A 26301-nucleotide genomic window follows, 5' to 3' on the forward strand; every position below is an offset into this window, starting at 1 on the left:
GTCATCAAGGTTTGGTTTCATTTTTCAAATACAGTTGACATATATTTGTATATGATATATTAAAGTTGAAGTTAACTGACAAACACGTGTTTTATCGAATATTTGTTTTATTTTTAAAGGCAGCTCGGAGACATCAGGACCTGATGGATAAAGTCATTAATGGATGCCTTACTTTTAAAATTTGTAGTCTTTCAAATACTTTCAAATACTAAATATTTATATAAATATTACAATAAAGACTTTGTTCATGTTGTAAATCGTTGCAACAAGATAGAGTGTCAATGGACATTTTGAAATATTGTTTATATTGCAGCATGTACTGTAAATATATCTACGCACCGTTCAGTGGGTGGATTGCTTAAAGTTGTTGACACGTTAGAGTGATGAAGTATGGATGCATGGAAAAAATAAAGAGCGGGATGTGCTTAAAGGACAAGTTCGGTATTTTACACTTAAAGTCCTGTTTACAGATCGTTTCTGATGAAATAGAACGGTTAAGATTAAATTTTGGACAAATGCTGCTGTCCCGAGAATTTTAGGTTTCTTTCGCTTTCCCCCCCACCAGTAGACTGGTTGTATAGGTGCACTGGAACAATCCTTCATAAAACGCATTAAACTTTCGTTTACAAAGACGTGAAACTCACCGAGTGGTCAGGGGTGTTCACTGATATGCTCACACAAAAATCGCTGCAAAAGATGCTTTCCAACAGGTGTTTTACCATTCGTTGTAAAACTGTGGATCTATTTTTCCAAACGTCTCACACCCGTAGATTCTTCCGTTGAGAGCTTGAATAATAGACACTCCAGCCCAGTTGGTGGCGATAATGCACCTTTGCAAGCAAACCACTGGCATTTCATTGTTTGCGATCCGCCGTAAAAAAAAAACACGAAGAAGAAGAAGAAAACAACCCCACTTCAGTTTCCGGCGGCAGAGTAATACCGTACCTCACAGCACATCCAATGCAAGTCAATGGAGTTGGACAAAAACTACGATAAAACCTGTTGGAAAGCATCTTTTGCAGTGATTTTTGTGTGAGCATATCAGTGAACACCCCTGACCACTCGGTGAGTTTCACGTCTTTGTAAACGAAAGTTTAATGCGTTTTAGGAAGGACTGTTCCAGTGCACCCTATACAACCAGTCTACTGGTGGGGGGGAAAGCGAAAGAAACCTAAAATTCTCGGGACAGCAGCATTTGTCCAAATTTTAATCTTAACCGTTCTATTTCATCAGAAACGATCTGTAAACAGGGCTTTAAGTGTAAAATACCGAACTTGTCCTTTAATACTTCTGAACACAGTAAAATGAAAATTGAAAATACCCATCTTGCCAAGTATTCGCATAAACATGTTGGAGAAAATCAGACGTGTATCAGTATATTAGATCTGTGCATTAGGCCTTAAAGTGACAGCAGCCTAATAATGAATACTTACAACTGTCTGTGCCCTTAATCAAACAAAAGAAAAATTGAAAATCACTCACTGCTCTTGATTTTATAACATTTGTAGCGAGTCAGCACATGCTTAAATCAAAGTAAAGAGATTTATTTTTACATTTGATGAGTTTAATTTCTGTACTATTTCTCACAACTCTTAGACCCATTTGTTTCTTTGTTCTATTTCCTATTTATTGGTCCTGTTGTCTGCTTGCTTTGTTTTTATTATTATTATTGACTGTTTACTTGTCTATGCATTTATTTTCCTTTAATCCAGTTTGTAATAGCTATGACTGTCTTTTTTTTTTTAGAAAAGAGATTTCAATAAAAAAATTTTTTAAAAAACGTTGACGTTTTGACAAGTCCATTGTAGGCAGCCTGTTGCACTGCACTGCCATGTAAACAGTTGCACATCCTGTATAGACACCTTCCAGCAAATTGTGCGACAAACTAAAACACTTAAAAGCCTGAGGTAGGGAATTAACTGCTGAAAATAAATACTCAATGACTCATGGACACTATGCCCACAGAAAATACCATGAGAAATTGCACTCCAGATTCCACTTATAAAGTTCAGGTCTCAAAAGTAGCAAGATTTAGCATTTATGCTGTCAAAAATAGAATAGAAAGGAATAAAAGGGAATGTATTGAAGTCTGATGCATTTTTATGGATGCTATTATCCTACAAGTGACCTCAAGTGAGAAGTGAGTACTGAAAGACAACTAGCTAAGGTGAAGAAAGCAACTCCACACAAAATCTATCAAATAAATTAGTATTGCAAAAAGATTAGTAAAGTTTAGTAAAGGCAAGTTTAGTAAAATTTCAGACAACACATTCTAGCAAAGCCTTTTTCAATTAAGCCAAAACCAGGGAGGAATTTAAACCAGTTCTTTAGGATTGGTTTGGAGATGGCCATGGTTTGCAGAAAACCACAAAGTAACGCCAAGGATTGTTTGATCCCCAAGATAGAGACTTAAAATAGACCTTCTTCCTTCATCATGCTTTATGATAGAACCAACAGTTAATGTAACCTCACCTATACCATGTTTAGTGTCTACAAATGTGTATTTTGATGATCTAAATGATTGTGTTTATTGTATGTCGATATGTATACAACATATTAGTATTGCAAGAATCTTTAATAGTTTCTGCATCAACACTTAATCCACTTACATATGCAAATTACCATGCTCGAAGACAAAAAAATCCTACATTTTCCCTCCGAAAGCTTAAGTTACCATTGGCTCACTGACCCCTGGGAGGAGAGACCATCCTCAGAGGTTAAAGAGCACAGATTCCACTGCCTCTTCTCTGTGTCTTCTGATTGCTGTTCTGGTGGTGGTTGAGGAGAGATCCCCTGATATGATTGTAAAAGCGCTTTGGGTGTACAGTAGTACATATGAAAGCACTATATAAATGCCTCATTCTATTCTATTCTATTCTATTCTATTCTATTCTATTCTATTCTATTCTATTCTATTCTATTCTATTCTATTCTATTCTATTCTATTCTATTCTGTGTAGCCTCACCCGGCCTTAGGGACGGCCGGCGCTGTCGCTTCGACAGGCCTCGACTACAGACAGCTATGTTTAAACAGAGTCAGACTAACCTGGCAAGTTCATCAGAATTTCTTCATTCAACACAGAAGAAATCGATTGTAACTTCAACATCATGGACTTACGGAACCATCAAGACTTTCTTCTGAGACTGCATCTGGATGCTCTTTCAACAGCTAAGTCAATGCAAGTATCGTACATTTGAACGTTAAACAGCGTTTTAGTATAAGCGGCAGACCCCTTGCTAACAAGGTGTTTAAAACTAAGAAACTGGTTTTGTTCAGGTGGTTAAATTACTCAGTTCCCTGTTTCTGTGTCCGGTTCCATTTAGTTTCACATTTTCTATTTTACCCATGTAAGAGTGATTGTGTGTATGTGGGTGTTTAGTAGGGGTGGGGGAAAAAATCGATACAGCATAGTATCGCGATATTTTCTGTGGCAATACTGTATCGATACACGGGCGCCAAGTATCGATGTTTTATTATTTAAATTACACATGAGAATTTAACTTTGGTAGTAGAATGCTACAAATGAATGTGGCGGTGCGCCACAGAATCAACACCGGCCGTCACATATTGTGTTTTGTTATAAAACCTTTTTTTACGCAATTTAAAACACGCAGCGTATTCATTCAGCTGCATTTCCTTTCCCTGCTCTCCCTCCGTCTCTCTGTCACTCACGCGTCTCTCTCACAAGCAATTTTTTGTCTCGCCAAAGCCTTATTTGATCGGTGAGTGATGTACATGACTGCTGCGCTTGCGATAGGTGCATATTACTGATTACTTATTATTGAAGTCAACAGGGTGCATTACTGAAAGAACGAGCAGAGAGAGAGAGCCGCGATCGCGCGCGCACCCTCGCCGTCTTCTGTCTTGCTCTCTCTCGCTCCCTCGCGCATATTAATCAAAATCAATTGAGAATTGACACGATGGTAAAAGATCGGAAGACCGAAGTTTCACGTGCAGCATTCGGGTATTTTTTTCCTGAATTACTGCTGGGTGTTATCTTCTCTGAAAAGCGTTCCGCACATTCAGCTGACATGAAAAACACTTTCAATAAACAAAACAAAATCCAATGATGAAATGTTTTCTGTGTTGACAAATCTTGTGCGATGTCCACTGCCGGGATAATCACACGCGTTGTACAAGTCCGCTAATGACACGTCCGATTCGCGAACTAATGACTCCTTTGAACCGATTCAACCAAAACAATATTTTAGTTTAGACTGTTTGGGTAAATGCAGTTGGGTTGTCGAGGTCAAAACTCTAAATAAGATGTGAATCAAATAAACTTACTATAAATAATGTTATGTCATTTTTTTACTCTTACACTGAATGTTTGGATTTTGTGAAGGTGTGAATCTTGATGAATATTTAATATAATAAGTTCTGTGTAACAGATTATTAATGCAGATTATTAACGGAGATTATTAAAATTGATGTGACATGAACAAACAGATGTTGACAGTTTTCCTTTGCGGACATAATTTGAAGTTGGAAAAAGGTAATAAATTGCAATATATTGCAGAATATCGCAATATGTTTAAAATCGCAATAATATCGTATCGTGACCTAAGTATCGGGATAATATCGTATCGTGGTGCCTCTGGTGATTCCCACCCCTAGTGTTTAGATTAGTTGTGTTCATGATTTGGTAAAATAAAGCTTTTGAGCACATTCGTGCGAGTTGATTTTGATTTGCTTGTAAAACAACGTCAATTTAACGATTGTGATCACAGCTACATGCTAAGAAAGAGTTATTTTTCTGTGGCCACGAAAAATATCTTTTCTGAGAGTTAATTGACAATCAATACTGAGTGTTTGCTGGACACACAGATTAATTGATTGTAATAATAATTCAGCTACAACAAGTTAATTTTATTAACTGATCCAAATATTTATAATTAATTATAACGAGTTATAATTATTCTTTTGAGCTAATTTGCTACACTGTTAAACAGAAATGAAATCTTTAAAAACCACAGAGACTGCCTTTTACATATCAAAATGCATCAGATCATTCTAAAACAATGCTAGACGGACTTATAATCAAACATCGTTCAACTGCATAATTCTACATCATGTTTACAACTTATATATGTGACTAATAATATGCTTAGAGATACCACATAATTTGTGTAATTGTTATAACTATTGAATGGTTTAATGGATGTATGGAGTGTTTGATATTAGCGTGAATGTCTTCTCTCCTTAATTTTTGTGTGAATTAAATCTGTGTAAAATGTATCATATTATTATTATAGAAATTATGTCTTAATTGTACTCCACTAAGAGCGGGAAATGGGACTTATCAGATAACATGTAATTTATGGTGAGAGGAGGAGAAACATTTACACCCTGAACTAAAGACAGTGTCTAATTGGTCAGAACCCCTCCGGGAGTCTGTACAAACGTTACAGTTTAAAAACTCAAGACAGAGAGACAACGACATATTTGGGAGATGAAAATGGGATAAGTCCGAGCAGCTTTATTCAAGTCATCCAATCTCATCTCATTTACTTTTCTTTTCTTTCTTTTACTTAGTTTCTTGTCTTTTACATTGAGAGTCTCAAGTTCTAAGTTAAGTTTTGCAGCAAATCCCGCCTCAAACTTTAAACTTCAGCCATGGGAGAGACTCCGATTCAATTCATCCGCCAACACACCAGAATGTGATTGGCTTCCCAAGACATCACTCCAGACATGAATCAATGAACCTGGGAAATCCCCTTTCCAGCAATGAAGGGAATCCCGACAAATGCAAGTAGCGCCTCCAGATTCTAGCTGAACTGGTGCATTGATATAAAACTTAATAACCCTGCCTAAGAAACGATAGAAGGGTTAAATTAATGATTGATGTTTTGTTCAGGTCAGGTCTTATAAAGTGAATATACTGCTAGAAACTTGGGATTTCGTCATTTCACTCTCTTAAAAATCATTCTTTCCTCACTTTCTTTTATTCTGCAACTTGTGTGAATGTGTGTGTGTTTGTGTTAGATATTAGTTTTATGTGTTAGAATAATTTATAATGTCTTGATTGCATTTAAAGAGAAGTGTCTTGTGTTATGTGCTTACAAATGCAATGTCTTAAACTGCTGATCGGACGATTCATTTGTTCGGCTGTAAAATAAGTGAATCTTTCAAAAATTCCCAATACATTATTTAATAATTCCATTTGAGCTAAATTGACCTGTTTCCCTAACACAATAATTGTTTTTCTCCAATACACATTAGCCACAATTAATGGCACCCTTTTATTCAATACTTATTACAACCTCATTTTGCCAAGATAACAGCTCTGAGTTTTCTCCTATAAAGCCTGATGAGTTTGGAGAACACGAACACCTGACAAGAGATTAGACACCATTCCTCCATACAGATTCTGTCCAGATCCTTCAACTCCTAAGTCGAAAACTGATACACTCTCCTCATCAGTTTTCTGTATAGGTTTCAGGTCAGGGGACTGGAATGGCCATGACAGAACCTTAATTTTGTGCTCAGTGACCTATTTTTGTGTTGATTTTGATGTTTGTTCTGGATCATTGTCCTGATGGAAAATCCATTATAAGATTTCTAGCATGGGATTTCTTAGAATCTATGATGCCATATATCTGAACAAGATCTCCAGGACCTCCAGCAGAAAAATAGGACCACAACATTAAAGATCCAGCAGTATATTTAATCCTACACATGGGGTACTTGTTTTATAAGCTATTTAGCTATTTTTTCAGTTCTGAAAAATGTATTTTATCTATTTTTTAATCTGACCAAAGAACTGCATCCTGTTGAAGTTCCAGTCGTGTCTGGCAACTGAATATGCTGGAGTTTGTTTTTTGGGTAGGAGCAAAGGATTTTTCTTGAAACCTCTTCAAACTATCCTCTTGGATGTACATTAAAACGTTTCGGTTACTAACGTAACCTCTGTTCTCTCTAGAAGAGGGAACGAGTATTGCGTAGTTACTACGCTACGGGAAAGCCTTTCTTTCTCGAGATACTGAAGCCAAAAATTATCCTTAATTTTTATAATCTTGTCAACGCAGTGCGGCAGCCTGCAGACCTAGGGCAGGCTTACTAGCGTGCCCATTGGCTGCCCTGCGGCAACTGCAGCAGCCTACCGCTGAGCCCTTGGCGTGACGTCACGACCAATGAGCGCGCTTGGCGCGCTTAATGCGTCACAGCCCGCGAAAAGGGGTGTGGCTTAGCGTATAAAAGCGGGGCTCGGAGGCTGCTTCTCTGGTTTCTGTCGCATGAAGCGAATGAGCTCGTGGCGCGAGCACGGCGGGCTACGCAATACTCGTTCCCTCTTCTAGAGAGAACAGAGGTTACGTTAGTAACCGAAACGTTCTCTTACGAGAGGTTCTCTCGTATTGCGTAGTTACTACGCTACGGGAACACCCTTGTCAACGCCGTGCGCGCCCAGCATCCACTGAATGAGTCCCAGGGAGAGCCCGGGGAACGTGATAGCAGAGAGCCGGGCGGCCCACAGAGGGCTAGCGCCGTACATAAGCACACACTAGGGGGTTAGGAGCGGCACGGCCGGTCCGAACTGACAATTCCCTGTATAGTGCAGCTCAACCAGTAGAGCTAAATCACACAACGTAGCCCGCGCACAGATAGTGGGCTGGCATACGCGAGACTTAGACTGATAACACTTTCGCCTGCAAGGCGGGAACATCCAGGTTGTAAAACCTAACAAATGTGGAGGGGGAGGCCCAGCCTGCCGCTGCACAAATGTCATGAATGGGAATCCCGCTGGACCACGCCCACGACGAGGCCATGCCTCTGGTGGAGTGAGCTTGAATGCCCAATGGGCACTGCAGGTCTTTAGACGCATAAGCAGCAGCAATAGCGTCCACTATCCATCTGGACAGGCTGTGTTTCGAGGCGGCGAGACCCTTGGTGCGCCCGCCAAACGAAACAAAGAGCTGTTCCACCACTCGTTTGACTGAAGACAGTGCTATCAGAAAAACGGTTTTGAGCGTGAGGTATTTCATATCCACAGTTTCCAAGGGTTCGAAGGGATGCGCTTTCAGGGCCTCCAAGACCAGTGAAAGATCCCACATAGGAACCGAGGGGGGTCGCGGGGGGTTCATCCTCCTGGCTCCTCTAAGGAAGCGGATGACGAACTCGTTCCTTCCTAATGCGCGGCCCAGCTCTGAACAGAGAGCGCTGAAATGGCCGTGACATAGACTTTGAGCGTGGAGGGGGACCTGCCCGCGTCCAGTAACTCTTGAAGGAAACACAGTACTCGCGATACCCCACATGTCTGTGGATCGAGCCCCTTAGCAGTGCACCATCTGTTAAACACTGACCATTTCGACATGTAGAGCCGCCTCGTAGAGGGGGCTCTAGATTGTATGATCGTGTTCATGACCCCGTCTGGCAGATCAGCGTGTAATCGTTGAGGCTCCACGCATGCAGAGACAGCGCTCTGGATGGGGATGCCATATCGAGCCGCGGGCTTGAGAGAGAAGGTCTCTCTTCACCGGTATCGGCCAGGGGGCTGAGTCTGCCAGCTGTATTAGATCCGGGAACCAAGCTTGGTTCTCCCAGTATGGGGCTAAGAGGAGCACTGTGTGGCGCGCTTCCCTGATTCTCTTGATGACCTGAGGCAGCAGAGAGACCGGGGGAAAAGCATACAGCGGGCCGCTGGGCCAGGTCTGGGCCAGCGCGTCCTCGTTCTTCGAGAAGAACTCTGGGCAATGAGCGTTGTCTTTTGACGCAAAAAGGTCGACTTTCGCTTTGCCGAAACGGCGCCACAGTGACTGGACTGTTTGGGGGTGTAGAGACCACTCCCCAGGGGGAACGTTGTCCCTGGACAGTCTGTCGGGGCCCTCGTTCAGGTGGCCAGGCACATGCGCGGCTCTCAGCGAGCGCAGAGTGCTGAGCCCACACGAGGAGGCGTTCCGCCAGGGTGCAGAGCGTCTTTGATCTGACACCGCCCTGGCGATTCACATAGGCCACTACCGATGTATTGTCCGTGCGGACTAGAACATGGTGACCGTGGAGGAATGGGAGGAAGTGTTTGAGCGCTTTCTCGACCGCGAGCATCTCTAGACAGTTTATGTGTAGGAGATTCTCCTGGTCTGACCAGCGGCCATAGACCGGTCTGCCTTCGAAGAGCGCTCCCCAACCTAGGTTGGAAGCGTCTGTCGAGACAACTTTCCGGTGTGAAATCACTCCCATAGACACTCCTGTGTGATACCATACGGCTGCCAGCCAGGGCTGCAGGGCTGAAATGCAGCTCTGATTCACTTTGACTCGCAAGCCGCCGGCCGCCCAGGCTCGGTGGGGCACGCGCGCTTTCAGCCAGCGTTGAAGCGGGCGCATGCGCAGTAAGCCCAGCTGGAGCGCTGCTGCAGCTGAGGCAATATGCCCCAGGATACGCTGGAATGTCCTCAGCGGAACCCGGCTGCCTATTTGGAGGGATGCGGCGAGGAGGCGGATGCGGCGCGCGCGCTGCTCCGACAGTCTGGCCGTCATAGCCACCGAGTCCAGTTCTATTCCAAGAAGGAAATTGACTGACGGGGCGATAGCGAGCTCTTGGTCCAGTGACCGAGAGACCCAGATCCTCCAGATGGCTGAGAAGCGCTGTTCTGTGAGACACAAGTTCCGTCTCTGACAGCGCTAGAATAAGCCAATCATCCAGATAATTCAGTATTCGCATTCCCTGTTTTCTCAGGGGAGCGAGAGCCGTGTCCATGCATTTCGTAATGTACGGGGTGCCAAAGACAGGCCGAAGGGCAGGATTGTGTACTGATATACTCAACCGTTGAAGGCGAATCTCAAGAATGGCCTGTGACGGGGAGTTATCTGGATCTGAAAATATGCGTCTTTTAGATCGAGAGAGATAAACCAGTCTCCTGGGCGAATCTGCGCGAGGATTTTTCTGGTTGTGATCATTTTGAACGGCCGTCTCATGAGGGCTTTGTTCAGATGTCTCAGATCTAAAATAGGTCTTAACGCTCCGTCCTTCTTGGGTACGAGGAAGTAGCGGCTGTAAAAGCTCGACTCGCTCAGAGAAGGATGAACCTGTTCTATAGCCCTTTTGCGCAGCAGCTTCGCTATTTCAGCTTGAAGCAGGTGCGCAGCTTCTGAACTCACTTTCGTCTCCGTCTGTGCTTGAAAGCGCGGAGGGCGACGAGCGAATTGAAGCGAATAGCCGTGTTTTATAGTACTCAGCACCCATTCTGACGCGCCCTGAATAGCTTCCCATGCTTCCGCATGCATAGCTAGGGGTCGAATGGTCTCTGGGTTCAGATCGCCGCGCTGCGCGGGATTGGGGAACCTGTATCAGAGAGGATGGAGCGGCGTGCGCGCCGCTGGTGCTCGAACACGGGGGCTGGTAAACAGTATTGGCCGGCTGTACAGCGTTCGGTAGCTCGGTCCCAGAGGATGGAGCGCGATTTGCTGACAAACACCCCTGGCGCGAAAGCGGCGTGGGGATTGTAATGTCTAAAAGTGAGTGCGCGTGCACGTGAGCGGGCGCAGAGTTTACACTTATGACACGGCCAGTGTTTGGGAGCTTAGAGGGTGTGCGACCCGAGGTAACTGAATGGCAGAGCGAGCAGCGGGTAGGTGTGAGCACAAAGTTGTGGGCACATTTACTACACTTAGTACTCGAGCGGCTTGTGTCCGCTTTATGAGAGAGCGCTCTATGCGCGTTACCATGGGGACCATGTTTGTGTGAAGCAGTGAGCACATGGGAGTGGGCACATTTTCTACATTTATGACACCTTCGGCCAGAGCCGGAATGTTTGTGAGCTTTAGAGGATCTGCAACCCGGGTAACTGTGTGATAGAGCGGGCAGCAGCTAGGTGTGAGCACAGAGTTGTGGGCACATTTACTACACTTAGTACTCAAGCGGCATGTGTCCGCTTTATGAGAGTGCGCTCTGTGAGCGTTACCGGGGAGACCGTGTTTTGTGTGTAGCAGTGAGCACATGGGAGTGGGCACATTTTCTACACTTGTAACACCATCGGCGTTATAGAGCAAATGCTTTGATGGCTCATATGTTTAGACGCTCATAAATACTCAAGCACCATCCTGTGAGATGCGGGTTCGCTTTCTGAATGTAAGAAAGCTGGCCGCGAGCTCGGAGAAGCCAGCAGAAAAAAATATTTTTCTGCCGCCAGAGCCGGATTTGAACACGGTTCTCCAGTGCAGAAGCGTAATATTCTGCCACTGAGCCACAGGGGCACACATGAGCTTCCAGTTGGTGCGAGCATATGACCGAGCGTCGTGTTTCGGCGTTTGTTTGCAGGCGCGCGTGTATTAAAACAGGCCCGTTTACTGCAGCATTAGTATTTCCAGCCGCCTGAACTTAGAGGGGACTGAGAAATATTTAACCCGTGAGACGCGGGTTTGCTTTCTGTATGTAAGAAAGCTGGCCGCGAGCTCGGAGAAGCAAGCAGAAAAAAAGTTTTTCTGCTGCCAGAGCCGGATTCGAACACGGATCTCTGGTGCGGAAGCCTAATGTTCTGCCACTGAGCCACAGGGGCACACATGAGCTTCCAGTCAGTGCGAGCATATGACCGAGCGTTTGTTTGCAGGCGCGCGTGTATTAAAACAGGCTCGTTTACTGCAGTATTAGTATTTCCAGCCGCCTGAGCTTAGAGGGGACTGAGAAATATATATCCCGTGAGATGCGGGTTTGCTTTCTGTATGTAAGAAAGCTGGCCGCGAACTCGGAGAAGCAAGCAGAAAAAAGTTTTTCTGCTGCCAGAGCCGGATTCGAACACGGATCTCTGGTGCGGAAGCCTAATGTTCTGCCACTGAGCCACAGGGGCACACATGAGCTTCCAGTCAGTGCGAGCATATGACCGAGCGTTTGTTTGCAGGCGCGCGTGTATTAAAACAGGCTCGTTTACTGCAGTATTAGTATTTCCAGCCGCCTGAACTTAGAGGGGACTGAGAAATATGCGAGGATTGGAGGAAGTCCGGCCTAAGCGGGACGAAATCACTCTCTCTTCCTCCTTTCGCCGGTGCTCGTGACGTCCGCTCTGATATCCCTTGAGAACGGCGCAGTTGCGCGGCTCGAACAAAGGGAGAGAGAGCGGGAAGATGTCATTATGTGCTGTGACATCGTTTGTTTGCAGGCGTGCGTGTATAACAACAGGCTCGTTTACTGCAATATAGATATTTCTAGTCGCCTGAGCTAGGAGGGGACTGAGAAATGTGTGAGAAACGGAGGTGGCCGGAGAGTGACGCGCGCGACCGAGACGCGGGGTAGCTTTCTTATAACGTAAAGGAAGCCAGCCCGTGACCGTCTACTTCTGACATCCCTTGTGAGCGGCGCCTTGCGCGGCTCGAACAGAGGGGGAGAGGGCGTGCGTCATCCGGGGGGGGGGTAGCTTCCTTGTAACGTAAAGGAAGCTATAGCCCGTGACCGTCCGTTCTGACATCCCTTGTGAGCGGCGCCGTTTGCGCGGCTTGACAGAGGGGAGTAACCAGCTGGTCTGCTTCACCCCCTGATGCGACGGCAGTGCGGGCAGAGGCCGGCCGCTGCGCGTCGGTGAAGGGCGGGGGAGAAGGAGAGAGCGAGGCTCGCGGGAGGGGCTCCGGCGAGCGCTCAGCTATAACCACCGGCTCGGAAGGTCTTTGAGAGCGGCGTTTTTTCTTACGCGGCCCGGAAGAGGCAGCCGGAGAAGGTGGAGGATCGTGAAACATGGCGAGTCGAGCCCGCAGGGTCGACATCGGCAAGTCCTCACACTGTTCGCAGCCGCCCGTGAAGGGCGCGGGCTGCGTGGTCGAAACCCAGGCAGAGAGCGCAGATCACGTGGCGGTCTCCGTCGCTGAGCGCGGCTCTGCACGAGCCACAGGATGAGCGAGGCATTTGCAACAACGCCTCGCGCTCTTTTAGATGCAAAGTGTGTCGCGGGGCGAACACACAAACACATACAACACAGAGCAGTAAAAGGATATATTCGCCGGATAGCGAAGCAGGCAGGGAAAGCTGAAGGCGGCGAAGGCGGCCGGCGTCCTCAGGCTGAGATCCTCGGCGTGCTGGTCGCTTGTTTCGACGGCGGCTTCCTCAGAGAGCAGCGATGCGTAGAGCTTCGCTGAAAAGACAGAAATCAGAGAAGCAGCCTCCGAGCCCCGCTTTTATACGCTAAGCCACACCCCTTTTCGCGGGCTGTGACGCATTAAGCGCGCCAAGCGCGCTCATTGGTCGTGACGTCACGCCAAGGGCTCAGCGGTAGGCTGCTGCAGTTGCCGCAGGGCAGCCAATGGGCACGCTAGTAAGCCTGCCCTAGGTCTGCAGGCTGCCGCACTGCGTTGACAAGATTATAAAAATTAAGGATAATTTTTGGCTTCAGTATCTCGAGAAAGAAAGGCTTTCCCGTAGCGTAGTAACTACGCAATACGAGAGAACCTCTCGTAAGAGAACAATATAGACACATGTCATCTTCTATGCAGATTCGTAACATTTTTAGTTGGTTGGAACTTCTTAATTATTGCCCTGATGGGAGGAAATGGGAATTTTCAATCGTTTAGCTATTTTCTTACAGCCACTTTCTATTTTGTGAAGCTCAACAATCTTTTGCTGCACATCAGAAATGTATTCTTTGTTTTTACTCATTGTGATGGATGATTAAGGGAATTTGGCCTTCATGTTACCTCATATTTATACTCCTAAGAAACAGGAAGTCATGGCTTGACAATTTTATGTTCCTAGTCACCCTGGTGTGCAAAAAAATAAAAATTTGAAGGGAAATATACTTCAGAGATATTTTACTCAAAAGAATTCCAAAGGGTACCAATAACTGTGGCCAACGTGTATTGGAGAAAAATATTTATTTCATAATGTGATTTCATTATTGTGACATTCATTCGTTTTACTTCAATGCAAGGTTAGATTTGTGTGATTTTAATGAAAGATCAAAAGGATTAAAAATGCAGATTTATTTTCACAGCATTCTTTGAGCATATTTACCAGGGGTGCCAATAATTCTGACCACGACTGTATGTGTGCGTGCCACTGATAACCATAATGGGACCTGAGAAATCCAGGGAGCCTCTTCAATTGTGCACTTGTTAATTAATGAAGAAACAGCCATTAATGAGTTCTCATAACACTCTACCCTTAACTGACCCGATTAAAGCAGCTGTGAGGATAAGATGGAATTCGTTAAGTTTGATAGTTCTTCTGAAGCACGTCACTCTCTAAAACTTAATTACGAGGGATTGAGAAAGTATTTAGGTATGCGTGTGCGACGGATCAATGTGTTGTTTTTATAAATATTGCTAAAACATTTCCTGGTCCCTATTTTCTTATTAATTGTGTGTAGAGATGCACAGATTAAGTAGGTACATTTATTGCTATTGTATCAGCTTTTTTTGTGATACCAACCCAATTTATTGAAATTTGCCCCACTGTCATAACTTGCAATATTATCAGCATTTCGGATTACGACCATCTTATTTTTTCTATTTTTTTAACTGACGTAAGTGATGAGAATAATTCAAACGAAAGGTAAAGTAAATAAAGGGAAATTTTGATACTAAAAGAACTTCTGTCTGCTTTTAAAGAGGTAGAACATAAATAATTTTGCACATAGGACAAAATATATATTTTGAAATAATATAATCCCAATTTTAGTGTCATTAAATATTCTCTACACTTGCTATTGGCAGGTGTGGTGTGAAGGTTTTCACTTTTTTAAGGATCTCACCTCACATTTCATTTCCAATTATCACATAAAACACTGTGAATTTAGCTGCAGTGGTTTGAGCCGTGTGAGCAGCACTAAAATAACTTATAATTTAACAGAGGTAAATGACATATCTGTTGACTGAAACCAGCAAGAGTGCAATTAATAGGAGAGCAAGACATCAATGATGCACTATGGGTAGCTCTACTGTATGAACACATTTAATAATTTATCTAAGTCATATCTAATAATTAATAATAAGTCAGGCTGTGTAACAACACCTCACAAAGCCTGCACTACACCTTAACAAAAAACAAAAAAATTAAAATAATAAAATAAAATGTTGTGATACCATGGTACAGAAAAATGATCTGACTGAATCTGAAATAACATGAAGTGTTTGTTTACAGATGGTGTTGTAGAAATGTGCTATTCACAGCAGACAATGATTGATTTATTGCAAGTGTCCAATTACAGAGCAGTTACTGAGAGAAATCGAGTGGTATTCAGCTGGCCATCACGATCTTGATGATCATGACATGGCAGCCCCCCATGATGCGACCCGCTATATCTAAAATTAAACGGCTTCAACTTATATAAGTCTACGTGATTTTAATAATATATGTCAAAATATCATTATAAAATAAATGAATACTTTTATTCAGCAAGGATGCATTTAATTGATTAAAAGTGATAGTAAACATTTTCACTCTGTTACAAAAAGCTGTTCTTTTGAACTTTCTATTCATTAAAGAATCCTGAAAAAAATATATTTCCGTTTCAAGTGTTTTCAACATTAATAATGATAAGAAACATAAATTGAGCACAAAATCAGCATATTAGAATGATTTCTGAAGGATCATGTGACACTGAAGACTGTGTCATCACAGGAATAAATTACATTTTAAAATATAATTAAATAGAAAACAGTTAGTTTAAATTAAAATAATAAATATTGTCAACACATTCAGCACACACATTACCTGTTCGTAGTTAAAGGTCTCTAGCATCCCTAAAATTAGCCCCTGGATCTCAGCCAGCTTTCCTTTCCCATATACAGGGTCCTAGAAGAGAGAACACATACACAGAGATAAATGAATTTATTATAGCTTTGATCATACTAGTAGAAACCTGTGTCTGTCTGCAGGTTTCTACCAGTGAGAAACGATTCTAGAAATGAATTGCAGCAAACTGCAGTCAACACAAATCAGGGAGTAAACACAGTGCGTTCTGTCAGACTGCATTCACAATGACAGCTGATAACTCTCATATGATGAAGGAGTGCGGCCTCAGTAACATCACACACACTCGCCATCACTAGCTGTTATCACAGGACTGCACACACATGGGTAATTCTGGGGTTCAAACTGAAGCAGTAACAAAGATCAAGACCTGGAAGATTCTCTCTCTCTCTCTCTCTCTCTCTCTCTCTCTCTCTCACACACACACACACAAAATAAATTTTCATTCTGAGGGGTGGAAAGGTACAGAAATACTGTTGTCATGCAGGTCACACAATGGCAAACAACACTCTATTTCTCTCTTATTAGCAGACAAACACTTGTTTGTTCATTTCATTATAACCATAACACACTCATATCCTTAAATGGTAACTCTCACCAAAATGCAACCTAGGGTCTTCAATCTTTCCATCTTTACTCTCCTCCCTGTTACGTTGCATTCGGAGATTGACTATTTTTGACTGTCAAAATGCCGGGGGACACAGCCACAGTGAGTTGTTCAAAATCTTTCTTTTTAGTAAACTCTGTGTACACAAACGATGTTCTCAATGCTCGAGTTCATGTGTAGAGCCCCTGGTGATACTTCGAGCAAAGTTTCATGTTGTGTCGAGCCTTCTTAGTGTTTTAAAAATAGCGATTTTTGATGCTATCATAGTAGTGCCCAAAGCACTCCCATTCAAAAGGCAATTTGACTGAAAACGAAAATACGGTCAAACTTAAAAGTGGAGTTTCCATTCTAATTATGCTTTTAAACAAAAGTTTGCCTCGGGTAGATTAACAAAAAGACCATAGGTTGCATTTTGGCGTGAGAATTAATTTCAATTAATTATGTAATATTTTAAAATATGTGACGTGGATTTTTAATTGAATCGACACACAACCTTTAATTACTGAAAAAAAAAAAAGTTAAAAAATTGTTTTGTTTTTTTCCTGCCGTCGAGCCATATACAGTACTTCCTGAAAGAACCATATTTGGCTCGAGACCATTGGTTCCCGAGCAGGCTGTGGGATGGCTACATTTACACTAATGCGCATTTTCATTTTACAACATAACTTTTACTACGGTTATGCCTGCCGTCCACACACTACTCCGGTGTTTTAGGCCCTCGAAAACGGAGACTGACCCCGTCAGTCAAGACCGAAGCAAGCGAGACACACACAATTTGACGCAACCCATAGCAACACGTTATAGCAACAACACCTCAGACTGACAGAAACATAAAAATAAATGTGAATTTAGGCTACTTTAGTTTTGTACACATTGTCATGTTAATTATAATCAAATGCATTTTGTTTTATTGACCACAATATTATCATTGATATTTGTTTGAGAAGGGCACTTTTGATTAATTTTGAAATAGGGCAGGGGCTCGAGCACCCAAAGGCTATGAATATTTTGATCAAAGACTTGAAGATAGTTAACTCCACATCAGCAACATAAATTCATCAACTAACCATGCAGAAATGTCCTCTTGCATTCTACATGTTGTCGCTTCTTCTTGAGTCTCTCCATCATTGTCCGACTCCAGTTTAAACATAAAAGGCAGAACAGTTTCTGACATTTTAGTGCTTGTCTGCAAGAGGTAATCAGAGCTGCTAACACACAAGCTCTTAAAGCTCCGCCCTCTGTGCCGGGAGCAGCAGCTCATTTGCATTTTATAATAATAATAATAATAATAATAATTTGTTACATTTATATAGTGCTTTTCTGGGTCCTCAAAGCGCTTCACATATGGAAGGGGGAATCTCCTCACCCACCACCAATGTGCAGCATCCACCTGGATGATGCGACGGCAGCCATATTGCGCCAGAACGCCCACCACACACCAGCTTACTGGTGGAGAAGAGACAGTGATGAAGCCAATCAGTATATGAGGATGATTAGGAGGCCATGATGGACAGGGGCCAATGGGGAAATTTGGCCAGGATGCCGGGGTTACACCCCTACTCTTTTTCGAAGGACATCCTGGGATTTTTAATGACCACAGAGAGTCAGGACCTCGGTTTGACATCTCATCTGAAGGACGGTGCTCTTTTGACAGTATAGTGTCCCCGTCAGTGCACTGGGGCGTTAGGACCCACAAAGACAACAGGGTGAGTACCCCCTGCTGGCCTCACTAACACCTCTTTAAAGGGACACACACGAAATGACGCGTTTTTACTGACCCTCAAAAAGGGACAATTTTAACATGCCGTAAAAATGCAAATGCTGATTTGTTTGTATGTTCTTTGTGTTACAGCAAGATACTTGATTGATCTCGATAAGGTACTATATTGATCTTGTATGGAGAGAATGAGGAACAAAACTTTGTAATGTAAACATTAAACTTTGTAGTTATATTCTACTTTCTCCACATGCAAAAAGATAAATGCAGCACACTGCCCAAGGCCAAAACTGCTCTCCTTCAGGAGAGATCATCACTCACACAAACATCTGGAATATCAGATCCCTGGAGCTCAGGTCTCTCCCAAGCCTAAATCAAACACATGTTTTAGTGGAAGAATGAAAACACAACTCAATAAACTTCACTCTTTACTATATAACACAAACACTTAAATTAGCTATCACTGCTGCTATAGAACTACCACCTGCGTATATGGTGCATCTCTCTAATCGGTATATGGTACTATGAGCCAGCCGCGGCGCTACCATTGGGCCCGGGTGGGCCTGGGCCCACCCATTTTAGGTCCGGGCCCACCCATTTTCTACTATGGTTTTGTACGTTTCTTCATTCGGATCTATTTGCGATCCATTCCATTCTAAACAAACAACGCAGTTTAGCCTACATGCTTCGTCCTTGTTACATTATTCATTAAGATAATAATTAATAAATGCACGCATAATTATCAGTGGACTTGATAAATGTTGCAGATATGTTTTACTATGCATGCACAAACAAATGCCTTTTAACTTATGTGTGCAAAATTCAGAATAAAATTAATGTGCAGCAATTTGTACAAATAGAGAGTCTGTAGGCCTACTATATGTGTTGTAGCCATCAAGCTCATTTAGTTTCATATTTGTTCAAATATTATAATGTTATTTTTTCATCTAAGTTGATTATGAAAAGTGAACCGCACGAGTAAGATAGGATATACAATATCGAGAGACATGGAGCGGGTCAGACATGATTTTGACCACTTAATTAAGTTAGAAAGCCCTTTTTTAAGTGAATTTCGTTTTGTATAAATTGTATCTTAATTTTAATTTTTTTTTTTTATCAACCAATTGCCTGTATTTAATGAAGCAAATAGGAGACAATATAAGAGGCGCGCCCGCGCGGTCACTTGCATTGCTCGTGAACAGGAGCGCATCTCATCCTAACTTAACGAAACTCAGCATATGCCTCACAGACATGAAATCTATCTTAAAGCTTGAAATGTCTTTTTAACAATTTAAAACGAAAAGAAAAAGGCTAGGCCTACTCTCTGATTATGCAATCCATGATGTGCATTTCTCTCTATAGGCGCGTTCACGGAGTTGACGATCGACAACTTCATCTTTACAGCTGTTGCTGCTGTTAATAAACTAAAAATAATAGGCCTATAATTTTATTAAACAATACATTAAATGAAATTGTAATTTTTTTTTTTAAAAGCAACAAAAAATTCCTGTTTAAGTTTTTCTTTTCTTTTTTACCTGTGCTAATTACGCATTAAATTCAGGTAATGAGTCGCTGTCCTCAGTGCCGCAGAAAAGCGCTGAAACGGAGATGAAGGGAAACCCGTTTTTTTTTTTTTTTTTTTTTTTGGCTTATTTTAACTGGCCCATCCAGTTTTCTGGAGGCCCACCTACAATCAAAATCCTGGCGCCGCTAGTGCTATGAGCTACTATTTATAGTTATATATACTATTTTTTATTGTTAAATCTAGTGCAACATTACTCTGCATAGACAGTGCATAAAAAAGTATACCATGAGTTTAGACTTTTTAACGCTGTACAGAGCAGTCTAAATGCATTTTCATTTAGTTTCATTCATGCAGTCTCTTAAAACACAATTTTTACACTCACTAGTTTATTGAATTTGTCAAGGTATATACATAAGGTAAGGTATATTTAGTGCTGTCAATCGATTAATGTCCAAAATAATGTAGAAACATCAAAAAATAAATAAATATTTGTTTAATGGCATCTTTTTACTAAGCACTATGAATGAAGGCCAGTATCACTGATACCAGTACTGATACTGATGTCTCTTTTACATGCGTTTTCTTTTTTTGCGTCTTATCGCGCTTTAATGGTTTAATAGCACTTAGCTCTAAAGCACTAAAGAATAATAGCGTGATCGTATACTTTATTACATGGCTCTGTGGAATACTTGATTCTGATTGATCAATCGCGCCATCCAGCTGTATGTTATCCCTCGAAAACAACCGCTAAAAACTAATAACACGGGCTTATCTGGGTTACTGAAGTTTAAAGAGCTAATAAAATAGCTCTTTTAAATTTTCGACTCAGAATAATATTTCATGTCTAATTATTTACTTATGTGGCAAGTAGCTGTGTAATAAGCGGGATAGTGTACATCCAGCCGGTTGTTATCGCAGAATAAACCCCTTCAGGCTGATGCAAGACCCCGACGCAACTGATCACCCTGTCGGGTTTTATTTTGTGATAACAGCTGGCTGGATGTACATTATCCCTTACTTATTACACGGATCTGTGGAATACTTGATTCTGATTTGCCAATCACACCATCCAGCAGTATGTTATTCCTCAATAACAACCGCTGAAAACATATAACACAGGCTCATTTGGGTAACTGAAGTCAGCAGTGCTATACTCTTGCTATAAACGTTTTTTTTACTTGGAAGTTTTGCGTTTGGTGAGCTAATAAAATATTAAAACTCAGTCAAATCAATATTTTGTGTACAGTTATTTACTTATGCCATCCAGTATCGTGGACTCGCTCTCTCTCATTTCATACAAACGAAGCTGATGCCATTTTGCAACTATTGTTTTGTACACTGTTGGATTATAAGATATAAAAGATTTTAAAACATATCAAATCAACATTTCATATCAAACCAATATCTTTTAACCCCATAATTATTTATGTGGTGAAATGCTGTGTAATAAGTGGCAAGTGGTAAGACTTTACCGTATCCCTTAAATGTACTTCTATTTTGAACTTGTCGTGCTAGCAACTGCTCTCTCCGCAGAGGCCTTGCGTTTAAGGACATAATAAAATATTTCGACTCAGATCAATATTTTGTGTCTAATTATTTACTTATGTGGCAAGTAGCTGTGTAATAAGCGGGATAATCTACATCCAGCCGGATGTTATCTCAGAATAAACCCCTTAAGCCTGATCACCCTGTCAGTGTTTATTCTGAGAGAACAACCGGCTGGATGTACATTATCCCTTACGTAACGCAGCCAAAGGATGACAGAAAAAAAAACAGATGCTGCGTTAATTGCGTTTAATATTTTTAACGAGTTAAAATGAAAAAAATTAATTGCATGCGTTAACGTGTTAATTTTGACAAGACTAGAAGTTACACATAATAATAAACATTCTCTTCACATGACATGTTTCAAACTTTATCCTAAGCATGCTCTTCACTGAAAAAAAAAAAAAACTTTATATTTTAAAATGTACCTTATTCCTGTGATAAAATGTTTTGAATTTTCAGTGGTACAAATTCCTTCAGAAACAGTTATCATCATCACAGTTGAAACCATTTTTTGCTGCTTATTACTGCAGCATAACGACCACTTCTCGTCCTCTCACTGGGGCAACATTTATTGCTGCAATCTCCCTATTTCTTTATAGGTCCGGTATTCTGAAACATTTTGGATTGAATGACGATGAAGGATCAAAAGATCAAATTGTAATGTATTCATCAAACTCAGATAAAGCACAAAGACAAACAATACCGGACAATGAGTGAAACAAACTGAGGGACTTAAATACACAATGATAATGAACTAAATGTAGACAAGCTGGGCTCGTTAAATGAATCTCCATGAAAACATTAGTGAACATTACTAGAACAAAATAAAAGTCCATGAAAATGAAAACAAACAGAGAATAATGGACAACAGTATTGTGTGCTAACAAAGAAAATATGGTCAATTTTGATTTCATGTGGACTTTAATTTAATCTCAGAAGTTTTTACTCCACCTCCTGCTTGACATCATTAATGGCGGTTCTATATTGCTGAACCAATGTTGTTTGAACACTGGATGAGCAACTAAGTTACTACAGTTTCGGGAAACAGTGGAAAAATTAAAAGCCAATATTTATGAGTTACCATAACTCATTGGGTCTACTCAGTTTTATTTGTCATGGTACCATGGTTATTTTTTTTTAACTTACATTAACATAATTTCATAAGGTATAATTAATTGATTTCAATGTACTCATTCTTAAGTGTAAAAATGTTTCATGAAAAGAATTTAGTACATCATTGTTGACATTTTTAGAGTGTAGTTAACAACTTAAACCAGCCTGGACTAGCTGATGATCAGCTTTGAGCAGACTGGAACTGTGACATGTCACACGTGTCCTGTATAGACCACCACCCCATGACCCCCTTTCTTGTATTTCTATTGTGGAGTGCAAACAAATTGGAAATCAAATGTACGCCATGAACTACATCATAATGAAAACAATAATACATCAATAAGCAAGCGTTCACAGCATGCACAGTGCATACAGCTGCATGTGCCCAGATGTAAGTGCACATTCAAGACAACACCTGTTGATTATGTAATATATTGATTGCGATCATCTGTTAGTATAACTTGATAGGGTTCCTTATAACCTTTCCTGTTCCCTGTCAGAGTTGCATTTGCATTCACAGCAGTGTACTAATGATTACACACTGTGAGCAAATGCCATCAAATGTCACCATCAGCAGCCAGGCTGAACCAGAGCTTCTCAGATAGATGCTGAGGCAGGGAGATTAATGAATCAACATGGGCCACAAAAAGAGACTATCCCTGAATCAAAATGAACATGAACATGTCCTGTATAATAACAAAAAACTGTAGTGACAGCAAATATTTATTTTCAGTAAATGTGTGTTTCTCTGTGATGTACAGTACCATTCAAAAGTTTAGGGTCAGTAAGTTTCTTACTGTTCTTACTGTACTGATAGTTCACCCAAAAATGAAAATTCTGTCATTAATTACTCACCTTCATGTCATTCCAAATCCGTAAGACCATCGTTCATCTTCGGAACACAGATTAAGATATTTTTGATGAAATCTGATGGCTCAGGGGGGGCTCCATTGACAGCTATTTAATTAACACTTTGAAGGCCCAGAAAGGTAGAAAAGAAATCGTTAAAATAGTCCATGTGACTACAGTGGTTCAACCTTAATTGTATGAAGCGACAATAATACTTTTTGTGCGCCAAAAAAACCCTGACTTTATTCAATTTCTTCTCTTCCGTATCAGTCGTGAGCACCATGACGCATGTGCGTGTGGTGATGATGCAGGAGCTGGCGTTCAGACATATGTCCTGGAAACTGTGTTTACAAGCAGAGGAAGACGCACGCTCAACATAAAACAGTTCATAACTATGTCTGCAGATTTCGACACAGAACATGAATTGCATTTTTTGCACAACCTTACTTATTCGAACCAGAATATACAGAGAACAAACTAAAAGAGATAGAAGAGGCTGCAACACAACCACAAGCTTCTGAAAGACAGAGAGCAATGGAGAGCTGGTAGTGTAGATGTCATCATTGCCAAGTGATGCCTACTGAACAGGAGAGTGTGTGCTGCATCGATTGTGATATTGTCATGCCACATCTTGAAAGTTTGGATAATTCAGACGATGAGACGACACGACACATGTATCTCGCTGTATAACAGAGGATCCCGTCTTTCCACACGCATGCGTTGTGGTGTTCTTGTGAACGCACGTTGTTGAATAAAGTCGTTATTTTAGTTGTTTTGGCGCACAAAAAGTATTCTCGTTGCTTAATAAAATTAAGGTTGAACTACTGTAGTCACATGGACTATTTTAACAATGTCTTTCCTACCTTTCTGGGCCTTCAAAGTGTTAATTAAATTGCTGTCAATGGAGCCCCTCCTGAGCCATCGGATTTCATCAAAAATATCTTAATTTGTGTTCCGAAGATGAACGAAGGTCTTACGGATTTGGAATGACATGAGGGTGAGTAATTAATGACATCATTTTCATTTTTAGGTGAACTATCCCTTTAAGTGTTAATCAAGAAGTCTCTTATGCTCACCAAGACTGCATTTATTTGAACAAAACAGTAATACAGTCAAATATTAATACAATTTAAATTAACAGTTCTATTTTTATTTATTTTAAAATATATATTTTTTCATGTAATGATGGGATTTTTTCTGCAGCCATTACTACAGTCTTCAGTCTTATATAATTTAAAAAATCAATCAATAATCTGATTTGGTGCTCCAAAAATATTTCTTATTATTATCAATTTTGTGCCGTCTAATATTTTTGTGGAAACCATGACACATTTTGAGGATTATTTGATGAATAGAAACTTATGTTAGTATCACAGGCGATACGTCCACGATAATTAATGCGATATGGCTCAGCTTGTCCGTTAACGACGGCTCTGTGTTGTAAATGCCGCTCCATCTGAAAGCAGGTGATGGCGATTTACTACTAATCAAGGACCCGGCTTTACTGACGAGATGCGCCTAACAATGTCATGCGATATATCGCCCAGCCCTACTTGAAAGGTTCTGCAAAGAAGAATGGGAGAAATTCCCCAAAAATAGGTGTGTACCATTATGGGGTATAGTTTGTAGAATTTTGAGGAACATAATGAATTGAATCCATTTTGGAATAAGGCTGTAACATAACAAAATGTGGAAAAAGTGAAACGCTGTGAATACTTTCCGGATTATATTAAGGATCATATAGGACCAATACACGGTCCCAGTAGGGTAAGGATGGGCATTTAAAAAAAATATTATAAATATGAATATTTGGGCTCATAAAAAAATAATATTAAAATATTTGTTTATTTAACTGAAGTTTAACGAAAAAGACTTTTTTTATTTTTTTATTATGCTTGTCACCATTTCTGTACAAGCTTATGATTTGGCAATACACACAACAAGCTTACATTATATCTTAAAGGAACACTCCACTGTTTTTTGAAATAGGGCTTATTCACATTCTTTCCTACATTTAGATAGGTGGGTAAATGCATTTTTGTCTCAGTGCATGCATTGTTTTAGTTTGACAGGGTCAGCGCTAGCTTAGCTTAGCACAATGAATGGAATCCTTTGTTGCCAGCTAGCATGTCCTGATTAAAGGTGATAAAAATAAAAAAAATAAAAAAACACGTAATTACTTCTTGCGGCCTGCGTATTCACAACGAGTACAAATAGCGATGCAGATTAACACTAGGTGATTTCCTAGGCAGATATTGACTTGGGACTATATTAGGGGGAAGCACAGGCGAAGCACAGCTACTTAGGCGAAGCACTGCTACTTGGGCGCAAAGATATCACGCAACACATGAAATCCCACGACTTCCGTCAACATACCAGCGTGAATAGTAGCTGCATGGCTATTTTGGCTATTGTGGGAATATGCCGACTGAAATAGAGTGTCCGTGCTGTGGCGAGTGGGACAAGTTGCTTCCATCGATGACCAGGCTCAACGCGTCAGATCAAGATGAGCGTGCCCGCGGTTGTGTAACAGCTACAGAACTGGAAAAAATGCCCCATGCCAAATGGACCAAATGGACAGCTGTCCACAGAGTAAGTGATTATTTTAAACATGACACATGTATAGTAAACTGCTTGTAGCCTTCTCCTCTCTAGTAGTTACTGTATACTAAAACTCCTGAGTCAAAAGAACCAGGCTAACTCGGTGAGAGAAATATAGATAACTTAGCCCTCAGTCATTTCATTTTACAGGTAACGATAACAGTGATTTTTATTTTAGTTTGGTTGTTCATGCTAAACAGGTTGAATTCAACAAGAGGTTATACTAGAGGAGGCTAACGTTATTTGAACCGTAGTCTATACAGCTCAGCATCTATCTTACAACCGAATAAGGACACAGATTAACATAAGGAAGAGTAATAAAAGACAACTTACATGTGCACTTGTTCTGCCTGTGCTTTGAAAATAGATGGGATGGGACGGCCGTATGTTTCAGACGTAGTACCGTCTTTCTGGACCCATATTCCATTTTTTCAAAGTAACTTAGTCCTCCGGTGCAAAATGCTCTTCGCAAACACGAAACTGTTTGATTTTGTAGAGAGGCGTTGAAGTATAGATCTCCAGAGCAGCTAGCCATTTATTTCTCAGTTCCACATTCGATGGAATTCTGTGAAACACTACATTCGTGTATGTCCTTTGCTTGTTCTCGCAACCTTTTGCTACGCAGGTAATTACCATGTTTGCTGTAACTGTAGCTGTAACTTCTCAAAATAAACAA

General features: G+C 41.3%; 1 protein-coding gene across 2 annotated transcripts in view; it reads right to left on the bottom strand.

Moving 5' to 3' along the window:
- vps8 (VPS8 subunit of CORVET complex) overlaps nucleotides 1-26301 on the bottom strand; it is a 183869-nt gene that overhangs the window by 51251 nt on the left and 106317 nt on the right. For both annotated transcript variants that reach the window (XM_079851756.1, XM_079851757.1), the window contains one exon: nucleotides 15627-15707. In XM_079851756.1, coding sequence (XP_079707882.1) covers nucleotides 15627-15707 — 81 coding nt within the window. The remainder of the gene's footprint in view (nucleotides 1-15626; nucleotides 15708-26301) is intronic.

Source organism: Squalius cephalus (genome assembly GCF_949319135.1).
Source record: "Squalius cephalus genome assembly, chromosome: 2".
Taxonomy (NCBI): Eukaryota; Metazoa; Chordata; class Actinopteri; order Cypriniformes; family Leuciscidae; genus Squalius; species Squalius cephalus.